At 44.1% G+C, this 20014-nt stretch overlaps 1 protein-coding gene across 2 annotated transcripts in view; it reads right to left on the bottom strand.

The window, feature by feature from the left end:
• The window catches only part of LOC115076303 (myosin-16), a 74270-nt gene that overhangs the window by 27276 nt on the left and 26980 nt on the right, over positions 1-20014 (bottom strand). For both annotated transcript variants that reach the window (XM_029577584.1, XM_029577583.1), the window contains exons 3-19: positions 19644-19787; positions 17556-17712; positions 16877-16904; positions 16609-16705; positions 14721-14813; positions 14471-14534; positions 12913-13011; positions 11814-11917; positions 10979-11117; positions 10373-10641; positions 8381-8551; positions 7974-8150; positions 7109-7241; positions 4538-4596; positions 3424-3511; positions 2310-2427; positions 1078-1198 (exon numbers count right to left, since the gene is read on the bottom strand). In XM_029577584.1, the coding sequence (XP_029433444.1) occupies positions 1078-1198; positions 2310-2427; positions 3424-3511; positions 4538-4596; positions 7109-7241; positions 7974-8150; positions 8381-8551; positions 10373-10641; positions 10979-11117; positions 11814-11917; positions 12913-13011; positions 14471-14534; positions 14721-14813; positions 16609-16705; positions 16877-16904; positions 17556-17712; positions 19644-19787 (2061 nt within the window). The remainder of the gene's footprint in view (positions 1-1077; positions 1199-2309; positions 2428-3423; positions 3512-4537; positions 4597-7108; positions 7242-7973; positions 8151-8380; positions 8552-10372; positions 10642-10978; positions 11118-11813; positions 11918-12912; positions 13012-14470; positions 14535-14720; positions 14814-16608; positions 16706-16876; positions 16905-17555; positions 17713-19643; positions 19788-20014) is intronic.

Genomic DNA, 20014 nt, shown 5'->3' on the forward strand with positions numbered 1-20014 from the left:
AGATTCAATGTTAGTTTTAAAAAAGTGTGAAAGCTTGCTGGGCAGACTGGATGGGCCATTTGGTCTTCTTTTGCCGTCATTTCTATGTTTCTAAATTATATTCCTTTTTTTTTAAATTTATTTATATTCTGCTTTTTGCACTTTTTTCAGCGCTTCAAAGTGGATCATATTCAGGTACTGTCAGTATTTCCCTATTCCCAGAGGACTTACAATCCTGAGGTAATGGAGGGTAAAGTGACTTGCCCAAGGTCACAAGGAACGACAGCAGGACTTGAACCCTGGTCTCCTGGTTCGTAGCCCACTGCTCTCTTTTTTATCCTCTTTTGTTTTTAATGAATCCCCACTTCGTTAACATGCTTTTTAAGTGGTATATAAAATTTGAATAATAATAATGATAATGATATAGACTTTTTAATGACACACAATTAAGTTGAATTATCTCGGGTATCTATGAACTTAATAGAGGGCACTTATGTACTAGAATAGCCCCGGGCTCAGTGTACCTAACAGTACACATGTATGCACTGCATAGACTTGTTCTGGGGGGGAGGAATTGGGATTTACACGCATACTTCCTGATTTTAATGCGCCAATCACATCACACCTTCCAGAAAGCAGGGGCAGCTTTGTGTGCTGTAATGCATGTGCAAGCTCAGACAATTACCCAAAGATTTTCAAGGCGAACTTTTGCAGGTAAAGTCCTTCCTGTTTAAAAACTGGCCCCTCCCTCTGCGGGTAAAAGCGCAGGTATCTTTACCCATGCAGAAAAAAGGCAAGGCCAGGGATGGAAGGAGGGTGGAGCCAGCAGACAATGCGCAAACTTTGTACTTTCTGTAACGGATGTGAAAAGCCTGCAGCCGGCCCTGTGATTTCAAAGGGAAACGCCATGGGCAGGCTCTCATTGAAAATTCACTGCGAGTGAGTCAGGTATAAAGCACAGCACAACTTGCACCTCACCAGCTTCCTAAAAAAAATGCCTCTTTGTTGCTTAGTTTCTTATATTTAAGAAAATTCTTCTATTTCTTCAATAGTGCTAGACATGCAATACAACCGGTAGTTCTGAATATGAAATAGTACCTTAGTATGGCCAATTCTGTATTCAGCGGTGTCCAAATCAATTGAACCAAGCACAAGTTCTGATGCCTTCTTATTGTCCACAAATCCCTGTGGGATCACACTGGGGTTCAGGACCTGGTATCTAAATAAGAGAGACAAGGACTAGTCATAGCCGAAAACGAAATATAATGTAACCTAGGCACAAAGCTATACAGCATGCTCTGCACTAAGGTCTTACAGTGCATGCTAAATAGGTCCTCGAAGACGTTAGCAGGTATGTGCTGTAATTAGCATGGATCTGCATGTAAATGAAAGAACCTGTTGATGCAGATTAGGTTTTAGCAGGTGTGGGAGAAATACATGATCTGTTTGGTTTTTTTCCAAGAACTATCTAGGGTGCACTCACCTAAGCTTAAAATTAAAAATGGCACCAGCTGACCTCCTGCACATGCAAGGGGCAAAGGAGAGCAGGAGGTCATCCAGCAACATTTTGGATCTTAGCAACAGTGGGACAGGAAGGAGTGGTGCAATCGTCTGGCAAGTCAGGAGGGGTAGCAGGAACCCAGGGGGGATATTGGGTATGGGGGGCTGTTGATCTTGGTGTTAGGAGGGTGGGGGGGCTTCCAAGGTAACTTCATTTTTTTGTGTCATGAGGATGGGGGATGTTTGGACTGCCGAGGGTACTTTATTCTTGGTATTGGGGAGAGGGGGTATACGGGTACTCAGGGCACCAAGGTGATCTGCCATTGGGTAGAAATCCCCCAAGCTAAGAGGCCCTTTCATTTTGGGATTGCCTGCAGATTTTTTCTAGTGAGCATCATGCCAAAAAAAAAAAAAATAGTGCATTGCCAGTTAAGAGTCGTTTCAGGACGCATGCTAAATGTGCACACCAAATACTTGTACTGCATAGGCCCCAATGTATAAACTGCTACTGAAATGTAAACCCATATCATAGAAAATAATGCATGGAATTCCAGCTGTGGTGAATCCAATGCCCACTGCTGTAGGCTTTGACTATGGGAGTAACTAGTGCAGGCCCGGGGAGCAGTCAGCGTAGTCCCATCTTTTCAAGCCCTAACGAGCTGCTGTCTCCCAAGGTGCTCGCAGTCTTATGTTATCTGAACCTTTCACATCAGAGAAGGGACGGTGGAGAAAATGCTGACGTCATGCAGATTTCCCAGAGAGCAGCAATTACTGGAACCACTGGAAGATAACGTGGCCTCTGATTATTGAAGGAATACAAAAGCAATAACCTCTGTTTGAATTCAGGATACTGCATCCTGTTGGGGAAGCCCTTCCTGCAGATGCGGATGCCCTCAAGCACCCCGTTACAGGCCAACTGGTGCAAAACCAGATTAGCATCAATAACACCTGCAAAGGAGGAGAAGACACAGATCACAATGCATTCTGTCAGTTATAGGAAACAGAACTGGGAGCTTTTGGGTTCCTCCCCCCCCCCCCCCCCCCCCCCCCAAGTGCCCTGGTTGCTGATGGTCTGTCCCTGGTGGGGCCAACTCTATTCCGCTGCTTATGAAGCATGGCCCTCGTGAGACTGCACATCAAGGGGTAGCCAGCTTAGTACCCGCAGGTTACGAGACCTCAAAGCAAGTGGGTCAGTGCCAGCAGGCTGGTGATGGCCCGGTACCATCCAGCAAGTCCACAGGGACCTAGGAGGGCAGGGGTTCACGCAACAGCCTCTCTAGTTTTGGTAGCTGTTTAGATTATTACAAAAATTGGGTGGGGAGTTGGGTGCTTTGTTAAGTTCTGAATCTTGAATGTTCATTTACTCAGGATGGTGGATAACAAAGACCACAAAGGTGGACTTGGATAAGCAGCTGAGGTAATATCCTTTCAGTGTGGACAGGAATAACTGGGCAGACTGGAGGCTCCGGTTGTTTGTTTTTTGCATCATTTACATGTTACTCTGTATGTTCCCATTCATTCTTGTATAACAAGTATTGAGAAGAGCTCTGCAGTCCTTTAGGTCAGGACACTTTTCTGCTAACCTGGAAATACGTGTATTCATATTTCCCTGATCACCCAATGGAGTCTCCCCCCTGTGCACCGTTGATGTTGCTGCTAGGACAGGGGGTTCTCAGCTCTGGTCTCTGGTGGTCAGAATGCTCAAAATGCCCAAATTAAGCCACATTTTGCAACAAAGTGTGTGCAGATATATCAGATGCATATTCCTGGTGGAGATCCTGAAAATGAGACCAATCTGTGGCCCTTCAGATCCAGAACCGAGAAGTCCATTATTAGGAGACCCAGGTGATGCTGTAAAATGGGGTAGTTTCCACACTCCTGCCAAGGGGTGAATGAAGAGCCGTGGCAGTGCCTTGTGAGAGCGAGACACCGAGTGGTACTTACCGGACTGCTTGAACTCGTTGGGGATAATACAGCGGACAAAGTGGGGGGCCGTGCTGCGCAGGGTGGTCATCAGCTTGTTCAGCTGTTCCTGGAGTAGACGGAGAAAGGCAAAGAGTGACAGGAGAGGAGGCAAGTGAACTCCGTACAGAAATATATATAGAAACTAGTTTAACATCCTACTAACTGGCTAGCAGTGGAAGAATTGGTAAGGTGTGTTCCCAAACCAGAAGCAAAGAACTCCATCCTCTGCTTTTGGAGCTTTGGCAGAGATATTTTTACCATGTACTCTGCTTGACTGCTTATCCAAGTCTCTGCCTTGCCTGTTACCTCCTCTCTCTTCACCTGATTTCTCAGCCCCAACCCTATTTAACCCAGCCTCTTCCATTGAGTCACCTCAGCTCTCTCACTTGCCTTGCGCCTTGCGCCTATCCAGGCCTTACCTTGCCTTGTGGCCTCCGGGCCTTCTGTGTTCTTTGTCCTGTTCATGTCTTGACCATGTCCTGCTCTGTCCCTGTCAGGACCTTGCCCAGTCCACTTCACTCCTTGCCTGTTTCCCTAGCTGTGCCCCTGTCTCCAGTCCAGTCTGTCCTGTACCAGTTCCAGTCCAGCCTGTGCTGCACCAGCACCAGTTCTAGTTCTGTATCTGTTCCAGTCCCAGTGTGCCTCTAGTCCTTGCCAAGTCCCTGACTCCAACCAATACCGTGATGTTCAGCAAGAGACGTCCAACTGACCCCCAGAACCCCAAGGGTTCAATCTGCAGGGAAGGGGGTTGGCTAGGCAGAAGATTAGCATCAGTCCAATCCTGCAGTCCTGCACCCGGACTCCAGCCCCATGACAAGAAAGTCTCATTCTCCAAAACTGAAATTCATTCCTGATCTTATTTAGAGAATGAGAACTGGCAGGGAATAAATAATTTACTGAAAATGTCAACTCGGCCTCTTCTAAAGGATATCATCCATCCTGTGTGCACAGTGACAATCGTTTGGAAGTAGGTCCAAGGAGGGAATTTTCAGATTCCTTCTGCACACACTCAAAATTCATCCCTGACAGAACTAAAGAAACAATGATATGGGGAATACAATACAGAAAACCAAAGCAAATAATGATTTCTCACCCTGTAGACATTTGACACCGTCTGGAAGGAAGCTCCTTTCTTTTGCTTCTTCGCAGCAGCTGTTGTAAGAGTATTGGAAGAAGCAGAACGGAAGTAAGAACATGAGGCTTGTCATACTGGGTCAGACCAAAGATCCATCGAGCCCAACATCCTGGTTCCAGGTCACAGGCAGGATCCCATAGGTTAGACAGATTCCAAGCTGCTTATCCCTAGGATAAGAAGTGGCTTTCTGCAACTCCACCTTAACATTGTTTATGGACTTTTCCTCCAGGAACTTCTCCAAACTTTTTTAAATGCAGTTACACTGATAGCTTTTACCATATCCTCTGGCAACAAATTCCAGATCTTAAATATATGTTGAGTAATGGTCGGTCAGCCTTTCTTCCACCTTTTCTAATGCGTGAAATACATCTGGCCTGGGTTTCCAAGATGGTGTCTTTAAACAACATCCATGCCTGAGATAAACTCGTAACCTTTGCAGTTGTGCCTTTCAGTTTTTTCCTAATCATTTTCCTCATTTTATCATAGTCACCCTTCTGAAAGTTAAATGCTGTCATAGTAATTTTCTTTAGTATCATCCCTCTAGTTATCAAGTCAGATTTGATCATGGTGAGATCATTATTATTATTATCTATGTTGTAATGTACCTGCATATTGTTCCCATGACTTGCTAAATAAAGAGTTAAAAATAAACCAATTAACTAGTTCTCTTACTGATTACCAAATATTAAGCAAACATCAAAGTGGGTTTTGTAATAGACACAGCACAGAAACCTTATTAGTCTCTGAGTCTGATTATGTCCTTCGAGAATTGGATAATAATCATTTTGTTTATTAAAATTTAATAATCGCTTAACGCAAATTGGTCTAAAATGATTTACAAGTGTTCCATTCACAAAGTAAAAACATACAATACAAATAAAATACAAAAATCAAGTCAACAAAAACTTGCTCTATTGCAGAAAACAATTGCAGGAAGTCTTACTTAATGCATTAAGCGAAGGCTAATTTCAGTAATCATTCTGTAATTGCAATATTTTTGGACTTGGCATCAGCTTTTGATACCGTTTCTCATCCAGTCTATAGGCGGTCGAGTTTTTCAATGATACAGGTTAAAATGGCTGAAGATAAGTTGTGCAGTCCCACAAGGCTCTATTTTGTCAGCCATGCTGTTTAACATTTATTTATGCCCTCTTACATCAATTTTGGAACAATATGTCACATTTTGTAAGATCTATGCTGATGATATTCAGCTGTTCTTTCTAGTTAACTCCGATGTGAATATAATGATGGTTCAAACTGATTTATGTATGCGCAATATCAAGGCTTGGATGTCTAAACATCAAATAGTACTTCATATTTGGAAAAAAGAAGCTATGTGGATATCTTACTCACCAGTACCAGATAATTGTAAGGAACGTTTGATTGAAGATATGCAAATACTGTTTGCTGATTCTGACCGTAATTTGGGCTTTCAGTTTGTTCCACCATGAAGTGTCCTGTGCATTTTCAAAACAATCTACACTCTGGGTTCTATAAACTCCAATTATTACAAGATTTGAGATATTTGCTTCCAGCCAATGATTTTAGAATGATTGTTCGAGCCTTCGTTCTGTCTATTATTGGTGATGGAAATTCATTACTGATAGGTCTCTCTAAATTCATCTGCTCCAAAACAGTGCAGCTCGTTTAATCGTACTGGAAAGCCATATGATCATTTGCTTAGGAAATTACATTAGCTGTATAAAATTTAAGGTCTTAGTTCTAGTGTGTAAAGCACTTAAATGTGAGGATTCAGATTATTTGTGAAATCTGTTAACAATGCTTGTTCTGCTCATGTGCAACTAACTGTACCGTCTTTTAACAGTTTTAGATTAGCTGCTATTCATAATTGCACTTTTCCTATTATTGGTCCATTTTTCTGGAACAAGTTGCCATTTGCATTGCATTCCATATCGGAAATTAAAATGTTTCGTAAATGTCTAAAAGCCCATCTTTTTCAAGGGGCATTCTTATAATGATTTATTTTATGTTGTCCTGCACTGTATTTGACAGAATTTTATGTATTACGTTCAATTTGTAAATTGCTTAGAATGATTTGTCAAGTCAAGCGATTCATGAATATTTTAAGTAAATTAAATAAATAAATAAATAAAGTCGTCATGATTGACTTTGGGAGTCCTGGAGTTGAGCAGTAAGAGAACAACAGAATTTGCTGATAAAGCAGGTCGTTATGTTTTACCGTCCTGGAAATTTGAAAGCAGTGTGGTGAGTCTATGCACTGGGTAGTTCAAAGTCAGGGGAAAGTAACGAGTGTTTTGCAAATAGCGCTGGATTTTTCATCACAGTTTAACACACTCGGTGCTGGTCTAGAAAGGGAGCTGCATCTGAAGAGTGAGGTAGATTGGGAGAGCTGTATGTGGGAATGCTTAGGTAAGCCCATAGCATCTTCCTGTACAATAAATACCTGACCTCAAACTGGGCCAACAGCCCCTCCCAATTCATGAGCCCTAAAAATCATTGAATTCAAACAACATCACAGAATGTGTGAATTGTACTGGGACAGCTTACCTCCTGCTGCAGACTCATCCTCTTTGAAGAGAAGACCGAGCAGCGACACGTTGGACTTCTGGAACAGGCCCACCACTGTCTCATTCAAAGGGTCCTTGTTCTTCTCCAGCCAGCCGGTAATGTTGTACCCCACCTGGAAGGAAGCGGCACGCGCTGATGAGCACGCTCTGGACGGGTCTCTCTCGCTTAGTAAGGCTGCGCGCTATTCGGTTGCTCATAAGCTAACCCTACTTTGTGTTATTTAAATGCTGAAGACGCCTGAATGTGCAAGGGAATCTTTCAAAAGATGTCAATACTTGGGAAAAAAAAATGTGAATCCTATAATTCCAGATAAACATGGCGCAGCTAAAGGCCGTGCAGAACCCGGGCAGCTGCCACTCCCAGTTACAGACAGACTCGGCTCCCAGTGTCCTCTTTACCTGCAGTGCTGGGCTATCAGCACCGGAGGAAAAGCGAAGGCTGGCACACGCTGCCGGGTGCCAGGAGCAGCCAGTGCGGTGTTACTGAGAGCTGGAGCTTTTAAGTGCTGGCCATCCATTTTATTTCAAATCCATATTTTCTCTGAAACTGTAGGTTGCTAGTGGGCTGCGCCCAACTGCCTAAAAATAACAAATAAAAGTTCAGTCAAACTGTAATAGTTTTGGATAGTGGAACGAGCCAGCAGTTTGCTAGGGAAGAATTGCTTACTGCCCATAAAGAACAGGAGCATCAAACATTCCTTTGTGTTTAAGGTCCTCCTCATTAGAGAATTTCACATGATTAATTTTGTTTGCGTATGCATGGGGTGTGCGTGCATCTGTGTGAATCAGTGCAAGCAGTCCGTAAAAGCGACTCGCCACCCCCCCCCCCCCCCCCCCATACTTACTGTGCCAGCGTAGTGCACCAGTTCAAAGTGGGCTTCAGGGCCTTTCTTGCCACCTTTGGGCTTCAGGAAATTGTTGGACTTGCCCAAGTGATTGTCATACAAGGCGGCCTTGAAGGTGGTGTCGCTGGCCTTGGGGAACACGCACTGTTCTTCCAGGATGGAGAAGATTCCCATTGGCTGAAAGAGACGGGGAATGAGTTGGCAACCTACTTCATATTCTTCTCCAAAAGGAAGGGTTCACTCATTCTGCAGGACGTTCTACCTCTGCAATCTGTCTTCCTTCCCTTCCCTTCCCAAACCTTTGCTTCCCGTCACGTTAATGCTGGCGGGTTTCTTTACCATTCACTGATCAGGCTCTCTTGTTCTTATGCTTCTCCTTGAGGGGGGACGGGGATACTTGAAGTTACCTTTTCCAAGAGGTCGATGCAGGCCTGCAGATCCAGGCCAAAGTCAATGAAGACCCAGTCGATGCCCTCCTTTTTGTACTCTTCTTGCTCCTTCACGAACATGTGGTGGTTGAAGAACTGCTGCAGCTTCTCATTGGTGAAGTTGATGCAGAGCTGCTCGAAGCTGTTGAACTGTGGAAAAGAGAGGAAAAAAGGGGAACCGCTTGCAGGACTGACCCTAAAACCGTAACGATTGCAAAACTGACAATTATAAAGGGCAGAAACTTAGCAGAGGCAAAACCCGTTGCAGGAGCTGCAGGAAAGTTTCCTGAGAGTACAGGCAGCCTCCAGTTTCCTAAAGACTATGAAAGAAAACAGTGTGGGTGAAGCTAAGGCAAACATTTGTCTCACATCCTCACCCCTCCCAAAAGATTTTAAGAATTAATTTGTCATTCTGCTTTCCCATACACTTCCTCAAAGACAGTCTAGCCAGACTTAAATTTGGGCATGCCCAAGATGCCTAATCCAGCAGTTTATAAAGAAGTGAATGAGGCCTACAAGAAGACCTTGGTAGCATCCATCTATCATGCCATTCTGAATGACTGAACATGTTATCTATTTGTAAAGAACAGTAGGCCTTCCACAGAGGACAAACACATATCTGAACGAGAATACCCATGATGGTATAGAAGAGGGTCATTTTTTATTTTCATAGTCCATCCCCAAATGAGAGGGGTTGGGGGGGAGAGGAGAGCCATCCTGACGGGCTGCAAAGGTTTCAGGTACAAGGGAAGAATCTGTAGGAGCAAAGGAAAATCCTCTATCTGTAGGCAAGGGAGGCCAAAGAGACTCCAGGAAGTTTCCTTTCTGACTGTGTTGTAATTCTCAAAGAAGTAGTTTTTGTCATTCAACCAACTTTGTAGTTCACATTGATAAACTTTCGTTTGATTCAAACAACAATTTAGTGCAGGGATGGGAAACTCTGGTTCTGGAGTTCCACAGATAGGTCCGATTTTCAGCATATACACAATGAATATGTATGAGGTATATTTGCATGCAAATGTATCTCATGCATATTCATTATAGGTAGCCTGAAAACCAGACCCTTTTGTGGCACTTCAGGACTGCTGTTGCCTACTCCTGATTTAGTGTGTGAGAAGCTTTAGTTATTGGACTGGGACTCTAATCCTCAAGGACCCTGAAGCACCAGCTTCCCCCGGACCAGATGAACCACTGGGCCTGCGCCGAGTGTCTCTGGTTCTCAGCTGTGCCCATGTGTGACCCTTTCTGCCAGGAAGATTGGAGACCAGGGTGCAGAGCTACATATTATTTCTTGTATTTGCAAAGGAATATAATATTCCCAGGTCTAAAATAATGGCTGAATTGACTTTTCTTTTTGTAGTAATTGTTCTGTTAATTTATGCATTCCACATTGGTAGATCCCAAGGAGCTTAGAAGTACACTCCTCAGAAAGAGAGCCTTAAACTCCTTTCTCTTCCTTAGAACTGGAAAAAATTACCAAGCTGTTTATCTGTGATGTTACTTAAAAACATCACCACCAAATCCCCTGAACTGGAGATCTTTTCCCATCTCCATAGGTAGCGTATGAAAGTACCTCAGAAACAGGTATGAGGTGACCATTTCCCTTCAGTTTAAGAGATCTAACCAGATATATTACAGTAGAATCATGTAAAGCGGAAAGCTGCAATTCTTTTAATAAGACCCGGAGTGATTATCTCTCCTACATCTCTCTGCCATCAGCCACTTTTACAAATATTATGCCTGCATTTGAGTCTTCCAGCAGTGAATGAGGATAGGACAGAGTCATCCCCAAACATCTTGAATCAGAAATAATTCTGTAGTCGGATGTTTCATCCAATCCCCTTGGATTAATGTGCAAAACAGAGCCCACATAGTACCCGGCCTTCAGGCGTGCCCAGTAAAGCTTTTGAGGTAGCCCAGAATGATTCCTGATCTGCAGAAGGGACAAGGGATTTAACTTATCTTACTTACCTCGAAGATCTCAAATCCAGCAATATCCAACACCCCAATGAAGTGATCTCTCTGCATTTTGGTGTCCAAGGTCTTATTGATCCTGACAACCAGCCATTTAAACATCTTGTCGTAAATGGCTTTGGCCAGGGCGCCGATGGAGTTATAGCATTGGTCTTGATTCTGCCCTTTCTGCACAAACTCGTTCCCTACTTTCACTCGGGGCCTGGTGATGCCTTTCTGCAGATCTCCAGAGTTGAGGCCCATAAGGTGAGCGACTTTATCGGCCACTGTTGGAGAAAAGCATGGTTTGTTTGGTTTTTTTACCATGAAATATAAATTAAAAGAAGGCTTTCTGTAAACCTCTTTTTTTGTTCTTTTGGAAATTGCTGGGTTATTCACTGAGAAGTTTTAATAGAACTGAATACCTGACAATCCCAAAGTAACGATTTACATATTCTGATATTGCATTTGCTAGGCATAACAGATTTTTTTCGTGTATTTTGCAAAATATAAAGCGATTTGTGACCTTTTGAAAACACACTCTGAATGGTCATGTCTCAGTAGTGGAAGGCTTTTTTCCTGATTTGGATGTAATATGTTAAATATTTCCCCAGTACGACCTACCCTCGGTGGTGTCAACATCTGCCTGCTCCTCTCTTGGCTTCTGCTTAAACTTCATATTGCCGAAGTGCATGATGCCTCCTGTCAACTTGTAAATGCTTGCTTTTTCATCAGCCGAAAAACCCAGAACATTAAAGGCATCCTGGGTGGGAATGGAGGGAAGAAACCCATAACAGGGCATTAATTTCCAGCAGGAGGATATTTGTCAGTTAAATCCAATGAGCTGGTAAGCGCTCTTTAGTTAGCACTCTTCTTTGCCAATTAGAAGACCTAAACTGATTCCCAGATCAGTGCTTTTGCTTACTCGTCCATTTGACATCTAGGGATAAGAAGAACCAAATGGAGACACCTTTTGACCATTCAAATAGCAATTCTATAAGCGACTCAGGAGCTACAGCCGTCCTGCCGCGTTGGCCACACCAGGCTACCATAATGTGAGGCCTTCATAAGAGAGGAAAAGTTGGGTCCTGTAGCGCTGCGGGAGATAATGTATCGTACATTATCGCCCACATTAGCACAGGAAATAGCTACAGCTATTTCATTGGCGCTAGGGAGGCGATAGCGTGCAGCAAGGCCGCAACTGCTCATCATTCCGCAAGTTAGGAAACCCGGAATATTAAGTTGCTTTGTTTTTAATATGTGCAGATTCTGGAAATACTAGTTTTATCATCATGTAATATCCTTCTGAATACATTGGCCAACAGTTCTTTATGGTGAAATTCTATATTCTCATTTACTGGAGAAAGTCCGAGCTATGGATTCGCATCTCAGAGATTATCAGTGCGTTCACACTTTGGAACGTTTCTTGCACATTAACTCGCTTTCCTCCCAGACTTACATCAGTTAGAAGGAACTCTTCACCATCGTCCATATTGTCTACTGTGGTGACGCCCTGGCACATCCAGTGATACTGCTTTGGATCAGGAACCAGCAGCAATAAATCTGCAAAACCGCAAAATGGGAAGAACTTGCGTTAGCTAATAACACAATAACCCCAACATGTGCAAGAGTGAATGGTCTGATCTGAACCTGCCCCTTACACTTGTGTATTGTATATAACTTCTATATACCTAGCCATTAGGCCTTTGTACGTTCCTTAATCTTTTGCTCCTTTGCTCTGAAGCATAAACCCAGTGGTGTTTGGGTTGTGCCATTCTACCCCCATTTGGCAGTCTGTACAAATAAGAGCTGCAAATAAATGCAGCTGCTTTTAGCCTGCATACATTGTAGGCAAATTTCGGAGGGACACTGCATGGGGGCCTTTTCCTTAGGAAACTGCCTACAATTTACACGGGTTTAAAAGCTCCTGCGTTCATGCCAACACCATGGGCTCTTCAGTTACTTCCCACCAACAAGCATAGCAGAGATCCTTTGGGATCTAATAAATTATAAAGGGGAAGAAATTAAAAATCCATAAGGAACTCCGAGACTAAAAACAGTAACAAGTAATAGGCCCTATGTACTGAAACAAAATGAGAGAAAACCAGCTTAGTACGTCAGGCCCCAAAGTCTTTCAGAAAGAATCATTTACTGCCAGCGTGTTAAAATTAGTTTAGGAAGTTAGCTGCATTCCCAGAAGATATTGTATGCGAAGAAAGGATTAGCTATGGATAAATTGACTTTTAACAATTATTGGGGCCTGTTTTGATTCATAGCTAATCCTATCTTCACATACAATATCTTCTGGGATCCCACGGATGCTGCTATTCTAAAAATTGCCCCCTTAAGAAAATTCTCAGCCGCCACCTAGCCAGCTGTCAACGTGGTTCTACGAGGCCAGCAAAGTCACAATTCTGCGCCTTCATGAACATTTATTCTCTAGATCCTAAGATAAGGCCAGGCCGGCCCGACTCCTTCATGAACCAGCCAGCTAAATAATGATAAAGAGCCTTTGAGGTGGTTGCGATCTGCTGGGGTGTGCATGGAGAGAGCCTCACCGATGAGTTCTGGTTTCTTCTTTGAGAGGATCTGGTAGAAGATGTGATAGCCTCTCTCCGCGGCTTGTTGGGAAATGACGCGAGACTTCTCTAGGAGATCTAGAGGGCAAAGAAGCAAGAGTACCCAGGATGTCAGCAAACACGTGGCAATGCTCGCGCTTTTCTCCTGCCCATCATTCGGTATTCTAGTGCTGAGTAATAGTTACTGTACTGGTCCTGAAAACAACTGGACATTTCGTAGATTGTGACAGCTGTTGTTGGTAACCACAATTCAAAAGGTGTTGTAGTGCATAAGCTTTTGAGATCGTGGAGACCCTCTCTTCAGAGGCTCTTACAGATCTTTACTAGGACTTCCCACTATTTTCCTAATGGATTTGGATTCGATTACTCGCCTTTTCAAACCCATGCTCCAGGCAATTTACAGTTCAGCTATGTCCCTTCCGCAGAGGGCTTACAGTCTAAATTGGCACCTGAGGTAATGGAGGGCAAAGTGACCTGTCCAAGGTCACGAGGAGTGTCATGAAGCAGGATTTAAGCCCTGGCTTCCCTGGTCCTCAGCCTGCTGCTCTAATCAGTAATCTACTCCTCCACTCCAGAGATGAAGCAAAAAAGGCTGAGAACTCATTTCTTACATCTCATTTACTTCAAAATAAGCATCTCCAAAAAGAAGAATTCCTGCTGTACTCAGTACCCTGCAGCAGATGAGCACACGTGAAGAAGGGCCCCGTGTAGGCTCAAAAGCTCGTGCAGAACATCATCTTTGGATTATTCTTACACTGGTCCAGAAAAAGGTATCTCAGCCTGCAAGGAACCTTGTTTTTTATTATTGTCAGAGCGCATCTATGGGCTGATGTTCAAGTTGAAGTCCAGTAATACCAGTCAATATGGTATTTAGTCCTCCTTTCTGCAGTCTAGTCCACATTGAGAGCTGGAGACCAGTTAACCCCACTCAAGGGAATGGGGACTCAGGAATTCTGCTGCTTGCTTTAAAGATGGTTGGAGGCCCCAGAAGAGACTGTCATCCTCCAGACCAGACAACAAGTAGTTAATGTTCCCCAGTGAATGTGCCTCTGTAGGGGAAGGTGTGGAGCTACAAAAGCCCACCTAGCTAGGATGTAAGCTGTGCTAGCAAGTCGAGTCCCCATCTTTCCTCTTGCCCGATACGCTGGCTATTCTCCAGCACAATCACCTGTACAGGACCACGTGACTGTATTTATGATGTTTGACGTTCTCTATCCCAGTTTCCCAAGTAAAGAATTATTGCCTGCTGCCTCAGAAGTGCCAAGCAAATTCAGATAAGCAAAATATCAAGGCCTGGCATCATGTAGAAGGAGCTGCTGATCTAAGACAGGAAGGATGTGCTTCAAAGAGAGATACGCCCCATCCTTGTTGTGCAAGACTAATATAAATGCAATAATAATAGTAACTTCATTTTCCAAGGTGTAAAAGAGTAACTGTTCATTAGAAATATTTGATTGTACCACATTTTTATCTCTTTAATATGTGGCTGCACATTATTTGAAGATTTAAAGAAAGAAGACGTTTCGTTTCCACTTACAGCTCTCGATGTCCGCACCAGCCAGTTTGCCATTGGTACCAAAGTGAATTCGTATGAATTTACCCTGGAAGAGAAGATTAACCAAAAGGTCTCAGTCAGCTGAAAGAGCAACGAGCAATCATTTGCGTCTGTAACTAGAGACGGAATCAACGCGGAAAACGAAGCTAGAACCAAAACGAACGAGAGAGAGAGAGGGAGAGAGAGAGAGAGAGAGAGAGACGGAGATGACGCCTGTCGAGCTGGAACTTACGAAACGTGAGGAGTTATTGTTCCTGATGGTTTTGGCGTTACCAAAGGCCTCCAGCACAGGGTTTGCCTGGATGATTTGATCTTCCAGAGATCTCTGTGTGAGCAGAACAGAAGAAATAAAAGCAAGAGGTTACCAGTCTACCAGCAGCCAAGACACAGGTTTGACCGGAGGCCTAAACGGAAACGGTGCTTAAAACTTTAAAGGGTGACATTAACGCTGGAATTAACTTGAAGAATTGCACTTTCGTAGTGGCTTCTTGGTAATCTGTGTCGGATTTTTCTTGATCTTGCAGTGAAATTGTAATTCTGATGCCAGCACAGAAATGTCTGGATTTTTATGGCCAGGCGGTCATACGTGCGCGGGTAAATGATTCGATGCATCCGACAGAGCAGGTGAACTTTACTGCCCATGTGCACTAGGAGGGCAATTTAAAACATTTGTATGCGGGTGTGAAAGGATCTATAGAGCGGTCTGAAAACCGCCAGCCTACACCATGCCTCACGTTTAGTCCCATTTAGGGAGGTTTCCCCGGGTCCTGTTTTGGGTGGCGTTGGGAGACAATGCCCCTCCGTTGCATTCTCAGATCTGTGTGCATCATTTCCCAGCAAGCAGCGAGTGCTCGTGGCCATGCCCAATTCGTACAAAAGCAGGGGTCTCCACACTCTGGCCTGTGGGCACATTTTTACCAGCCTGATCAGTCTAACCTGTGGCCCCGGCACACCAAGGTCCTGTCCCATGGCAGCTTCCAGACCCCATGTCCTATGCTCCTCCTCCCTCCCTGCCCCCACCCTCATTAGGAGATGGAGCGGCCATCAACAGAGGAGGAGGAACAGGAAAGGAGAGAGAGAGATTTTGGGCAGGAAGAGAGGATGAAAGAAGAGGCTGAGCGCACACCCCTGCCCTGCATGAAAGGAGCTGCCGCTGTTAGGAGCACTTTACCCCCAGCAGCGAGGAGCCCATGCCATGAACACCCACCACCCCGGCAGTGAGAGGAGATGCCGCTGACAGAATCCGTGGCGAGAGGAGCTGCTCCTGAAAAAGCAAGCTAGAGGATGGATACCCCCCCCCCTCCTGTCTGTGGGAACCACCTGGCAGATGCTGAGGAGGACCCACAATGCTGGAGGCACAGCAGGAGCCACTGCCAACAGGAAGAGGGTACAGATCAACCCTCCGAGGAGAAGGGGGACGCTCCTGCTGCTGAGCATGAGTGGGAGGGCAGAGAAGGAGATGCCGGACAGGGGTGAAGGTCAGCAGGAGAAATGAAACTCTTTTTAGTATTTCCAGAATCTCTTTTTCCTGCTGCCCCCCCCAGCATCTTCCTGTCTGCTCTCTCACCGGTGCCAAGCATCAGTGGTAAGGGTGAGGCATGCGAATATGGTGACCGGGGAATGGTCACAGTCTTATGGAGCAGCTTTCGGACATTCGGAATCCCCCTGCTCAGAAAATTCCAAAGGGAACCCCCCCTCCCCCCCCCCCCCCCCCAGCAACCTCCAAGGAAAACTCCCTCCCACCCTCCAGCTCTCCGGCCTTCCCATTCCAAAACATAAAGGTTTCCTCCCATGCGAGGCCCCGAAGTGTAAAGATTTTCAGTTCAGTCTCAATCAGAACCACACAGAATAGTAATCAGTGCTCTGCAATTTGGATCAGTTCTGAGCTGTTAAAACAAAACAAAAAAAAAACCAGGTTTGCATGCAAAATCAGATAAACACTTTAAAAAGGGACACAAGAGGTTTTGTTCCCCTTCTATCTTGGCGTTTGCGTAATTGCATTTAACTTTATGTTGTCTAACACCGGATAAATCTGTCACTGATAAAGATGTTGTGAACCTTTTACAATCTGAAGGAAAACTGCAGAATTTATCTTCCCAAATCCCGAGGGAGAATCTTACCTTACTGTCTGTTGCGTGTTTGCCTAAGCTACCAATATTGGCAAAGTACTGAATGACCTTTTTCGTGTTTTCAGTCTTGCCGGCACCGGATTCTCCACTGTGGAGGAAAAAGAAAAAAAAAGGTTAAATGTAAGGCTAGAGAAAGCATATCCGAATGAGAGAGAGAGAGAGAGATGTGTGAAGTCAAAACCCACATCAGAAAAGGATGACATCTCCTAGCAGTTAAATCAATAGAGCTACACCGATCACAGGAGGCTGGAGTACTTACGTAATCAGCATAGACTGGTTTTCACGCTCTGCAGAAAAACATTAGCAAAGAATTGTTAGGAAAAGGTTGTTTTTTTCACAGAGTTTTGCACTGCATCTTTCTTCTATCAAATAAGGAAAGTCTTTGAGGCTGGGAGTAACTGGAACAGAGGTGGACTGGACTATTTCTGGAACGGTAGGGCCAGGTCCGGCCAGCGGTCTCAGTGGCCAGTCTCACCTGGGTCCTAAGCTATAGGACTTGCGTCTTGGAGATTTTCAATTCGCCGTTCAGCAATGACACCCTGGCACGCAAAGGCAAGTTCCATGCTATAGAGTTCACAATACTCAGGAATCTGAATGCCCAGCATGGGCTTACAAATCAAGTACTGCTACTCCCTAAACATCGGCCTTCATCGGCTATCTGACGAGCACAGAACCAAATCTGGGAAAAGGATTATTAATAATCCGTATTTCAGGATGCAAGTTTACATCATGCACCATTCTGGAAGGCAGTACATTCCACATGAGCTGATGTCAGTGAATTCCCTGTCCCAATTTCCCCCTCTGCAGTCTGCAAAATGCCAGCTTTTTTTCAACTTCCTTGTGCCTTTATGGTTAAAAATCGAGAAGGCCTCTCTGCACTGTAGTGATTGAGCACATGAATTCGGAGCACACAGACGTTGCTGGCGATTGGCACTTACCCATAAGCATATCATGGTAGGCATTGTCAGAGACCGAGAAGAGGTGAGGTGGCATCTCGGCACGTTTCCTGCCCTTGTACATCTGAGCCACTCTGCCACCGTAGATTGGCAGCCATTTGTAGGGGTTGATTGTCACACAGAACAACCCTGAATAGGTCTGAAAGAAAATCGAAAACAGAGAATGTTAAGACAGAAGCTCCAGCTCACCTTGGCAGGACCTTTACTGTTCACAAGCAAAACAAAAAAAACTTTCACACACAGTAAAGTAATGTTTACTTATTATCTTGCCATCTATAAATCATAAAAAATATATTTTCTTTCATAGTGGTACAGTCCCCTACATGGAAAATTCTCAGTCTTTGGGGGTCGATGCAATAAATTTGTGTAGAAAGCGGGCGCTGAACAGTCAGCAGGCACTGAACAGTCAGCGCCCAAGGGGGGCGCGTTAGCAAGGAGGAGCTAAGGTCACTTGCCCGCCTACTCGCTAACGTGACTCCGATCAGTTTTCCTAACTCAGCCGTCTGCCGGGTAGGATAAAAACCTGATGCCGAGTTTAACGGCGTCGATTTTCCTAACTCGACTGTCTGCCAGTTAGAAAAACCGACGCCGGGGGTTCAGGAAACGGACGCTTGTCAGTTGAGCGTTCGCTTCCTGCACCCGACTATCAACTGTTTGTTTGTTTTTTAACCTTTTTTCTTTTTAATAAAATTTATTTAAGCATTTCAAAGAAGTACAGAAAAGCATTTTTTTCTGCTTTTCTGTACTTGTTTTACATGCAGTAAAAATAATCACATTCTGTGACTAGAAAATGTGCCTCAGAGGCCCTGCATGTCTCAGCGCAACCAAATAATCCCCATTTAAGTAGGAATTTTATGCTGGCTGCCATTCCAAATTGTGTAACATTCGAAAATTTTCCAAATCAGAATTTTCTGTAAAACCCACATCGCCCCAAAACATGTTCATAAATATTTTTTCATAACTTTCTATATTGCATTAATTCTGTTACCACTATAATTCTGCAGTGCCTCAAATTTTTGAAGTGATGACTCCTTCAGCTGGCCCTGTCAGTCTCCTTTGTATTTAAAAACACAAAAACATCTGTCTTGCTAAAAATCAATGCGCTCAGCTATTAAACCTGCTCCAGGCAGGCATTATTTGCTGCGTGCTAGACGTGCGTCCTTCCAGTCATTAGTTCAAATTTGATCATGTTAAGATCATTTTGGCCATGTTATGATCATTTTTGTCCCACCACCAAATTCTGCCTTCCACTAAGAATTAAATCTAAAATAGCTCCCTCTCTTGTTGGTTCCTGAACCAATTGCTCCATGAAGCAGTCGTTTATTCCATCCAGGAATTTTATGTCTCTAGCATGTCCTAATGTTACATTTATCCAGTCAATATAGGGGTAATTGAAATCTCCCCTTATTACTGCACTGCCAAATTGGTTAGCTTCCCTGATCTCTCTTAGCATTTCATCATCTGTCTGACCATTTTGGCCAGGTGGACAGTAGTATACTCCTATCACTATACTCTTACCCAACACACATGGGATTTCTACCCATATAGATTCTACTGAGCATTTACTCTCTTGTATGATCTTTATCCTGTTGGACTCTATACCCTCCTGGACATAAAGTGCCACAGCCCCACCAAGTTGATCCTCCCTATCATTGTGATATAATTTGTACCCTGATATAGCACTGTTCCATTGGTTATCCTCCTTCCACCAAGTCTCTGTGATGCCAATCATGCCAATCTCATCATTCACTGCTATACACTCTAACTCTCCCATCTTACTTCTTAGACTTTGGGCATTGGCAGTCGGACATTTCAAAGTGGGTTTTTTGTTTGTATTAACAACCTGCTTTTCAGTTGATAGGGATAATTTGGAATTCTTTAGCTCAGGTGATTCTTTACTTATAGGCCCATGGACTACGTTTGCTTTATTGGAATATCTCCGCCTGGGATGCCCTAACTCTCCTGTTTCATTAGTATCCTTTGAAGATACCTCACTCTGGACTATGCACTGCTGAGTGACTGTCGGCTTTCCCCTGTGTTCTTGATCTCATGCAAACTTCCTCCACTTACATAGATTCTCATAGTAATGTAGCGCTGTCTCAGATTGTCCAGGACAGAAGCTTCATTCAGAAAGGTCAGATTGGCCATGTCAAAGGCCTGAAAGAACTTAGGTGGGTTCATCTGATGGACATCATCCTTTTTAATTGTGAGTGTCTATGGGATTAAGCAGAAGAACAACATTTAGTGTGACAGAAAGAATACAGGCAGGCTACCTTTTAAAGGTTTTGTTTTAATTACCCAGTGCATCAAAGAAATGGCTGGTGAAAACCTCTGCCCTCACAAGAATAAATAGAGAGTTTGATATTCAGCACCACTTAGCCAGGTAGGTTTGGACTTATCTGGCTGAATAGTTGGCTGCATTCAGGGGCCACAACTTAGCT

Source organism: Rhinatrema bivittatum, chromosome 14 (genome assembly GCF_901001135.1).
Source record: "Rhinatrema bivittatum chromosome 14, aRhiBiv1.1, whole genome shotgun sequence".
Lineage (NCBI taxonomy): Eukaryota > Metazoa > Chordata > Amphibia > Gymnophiona > Rhinatrematidae > Rhinatrema > Rhinatrema bivittatum.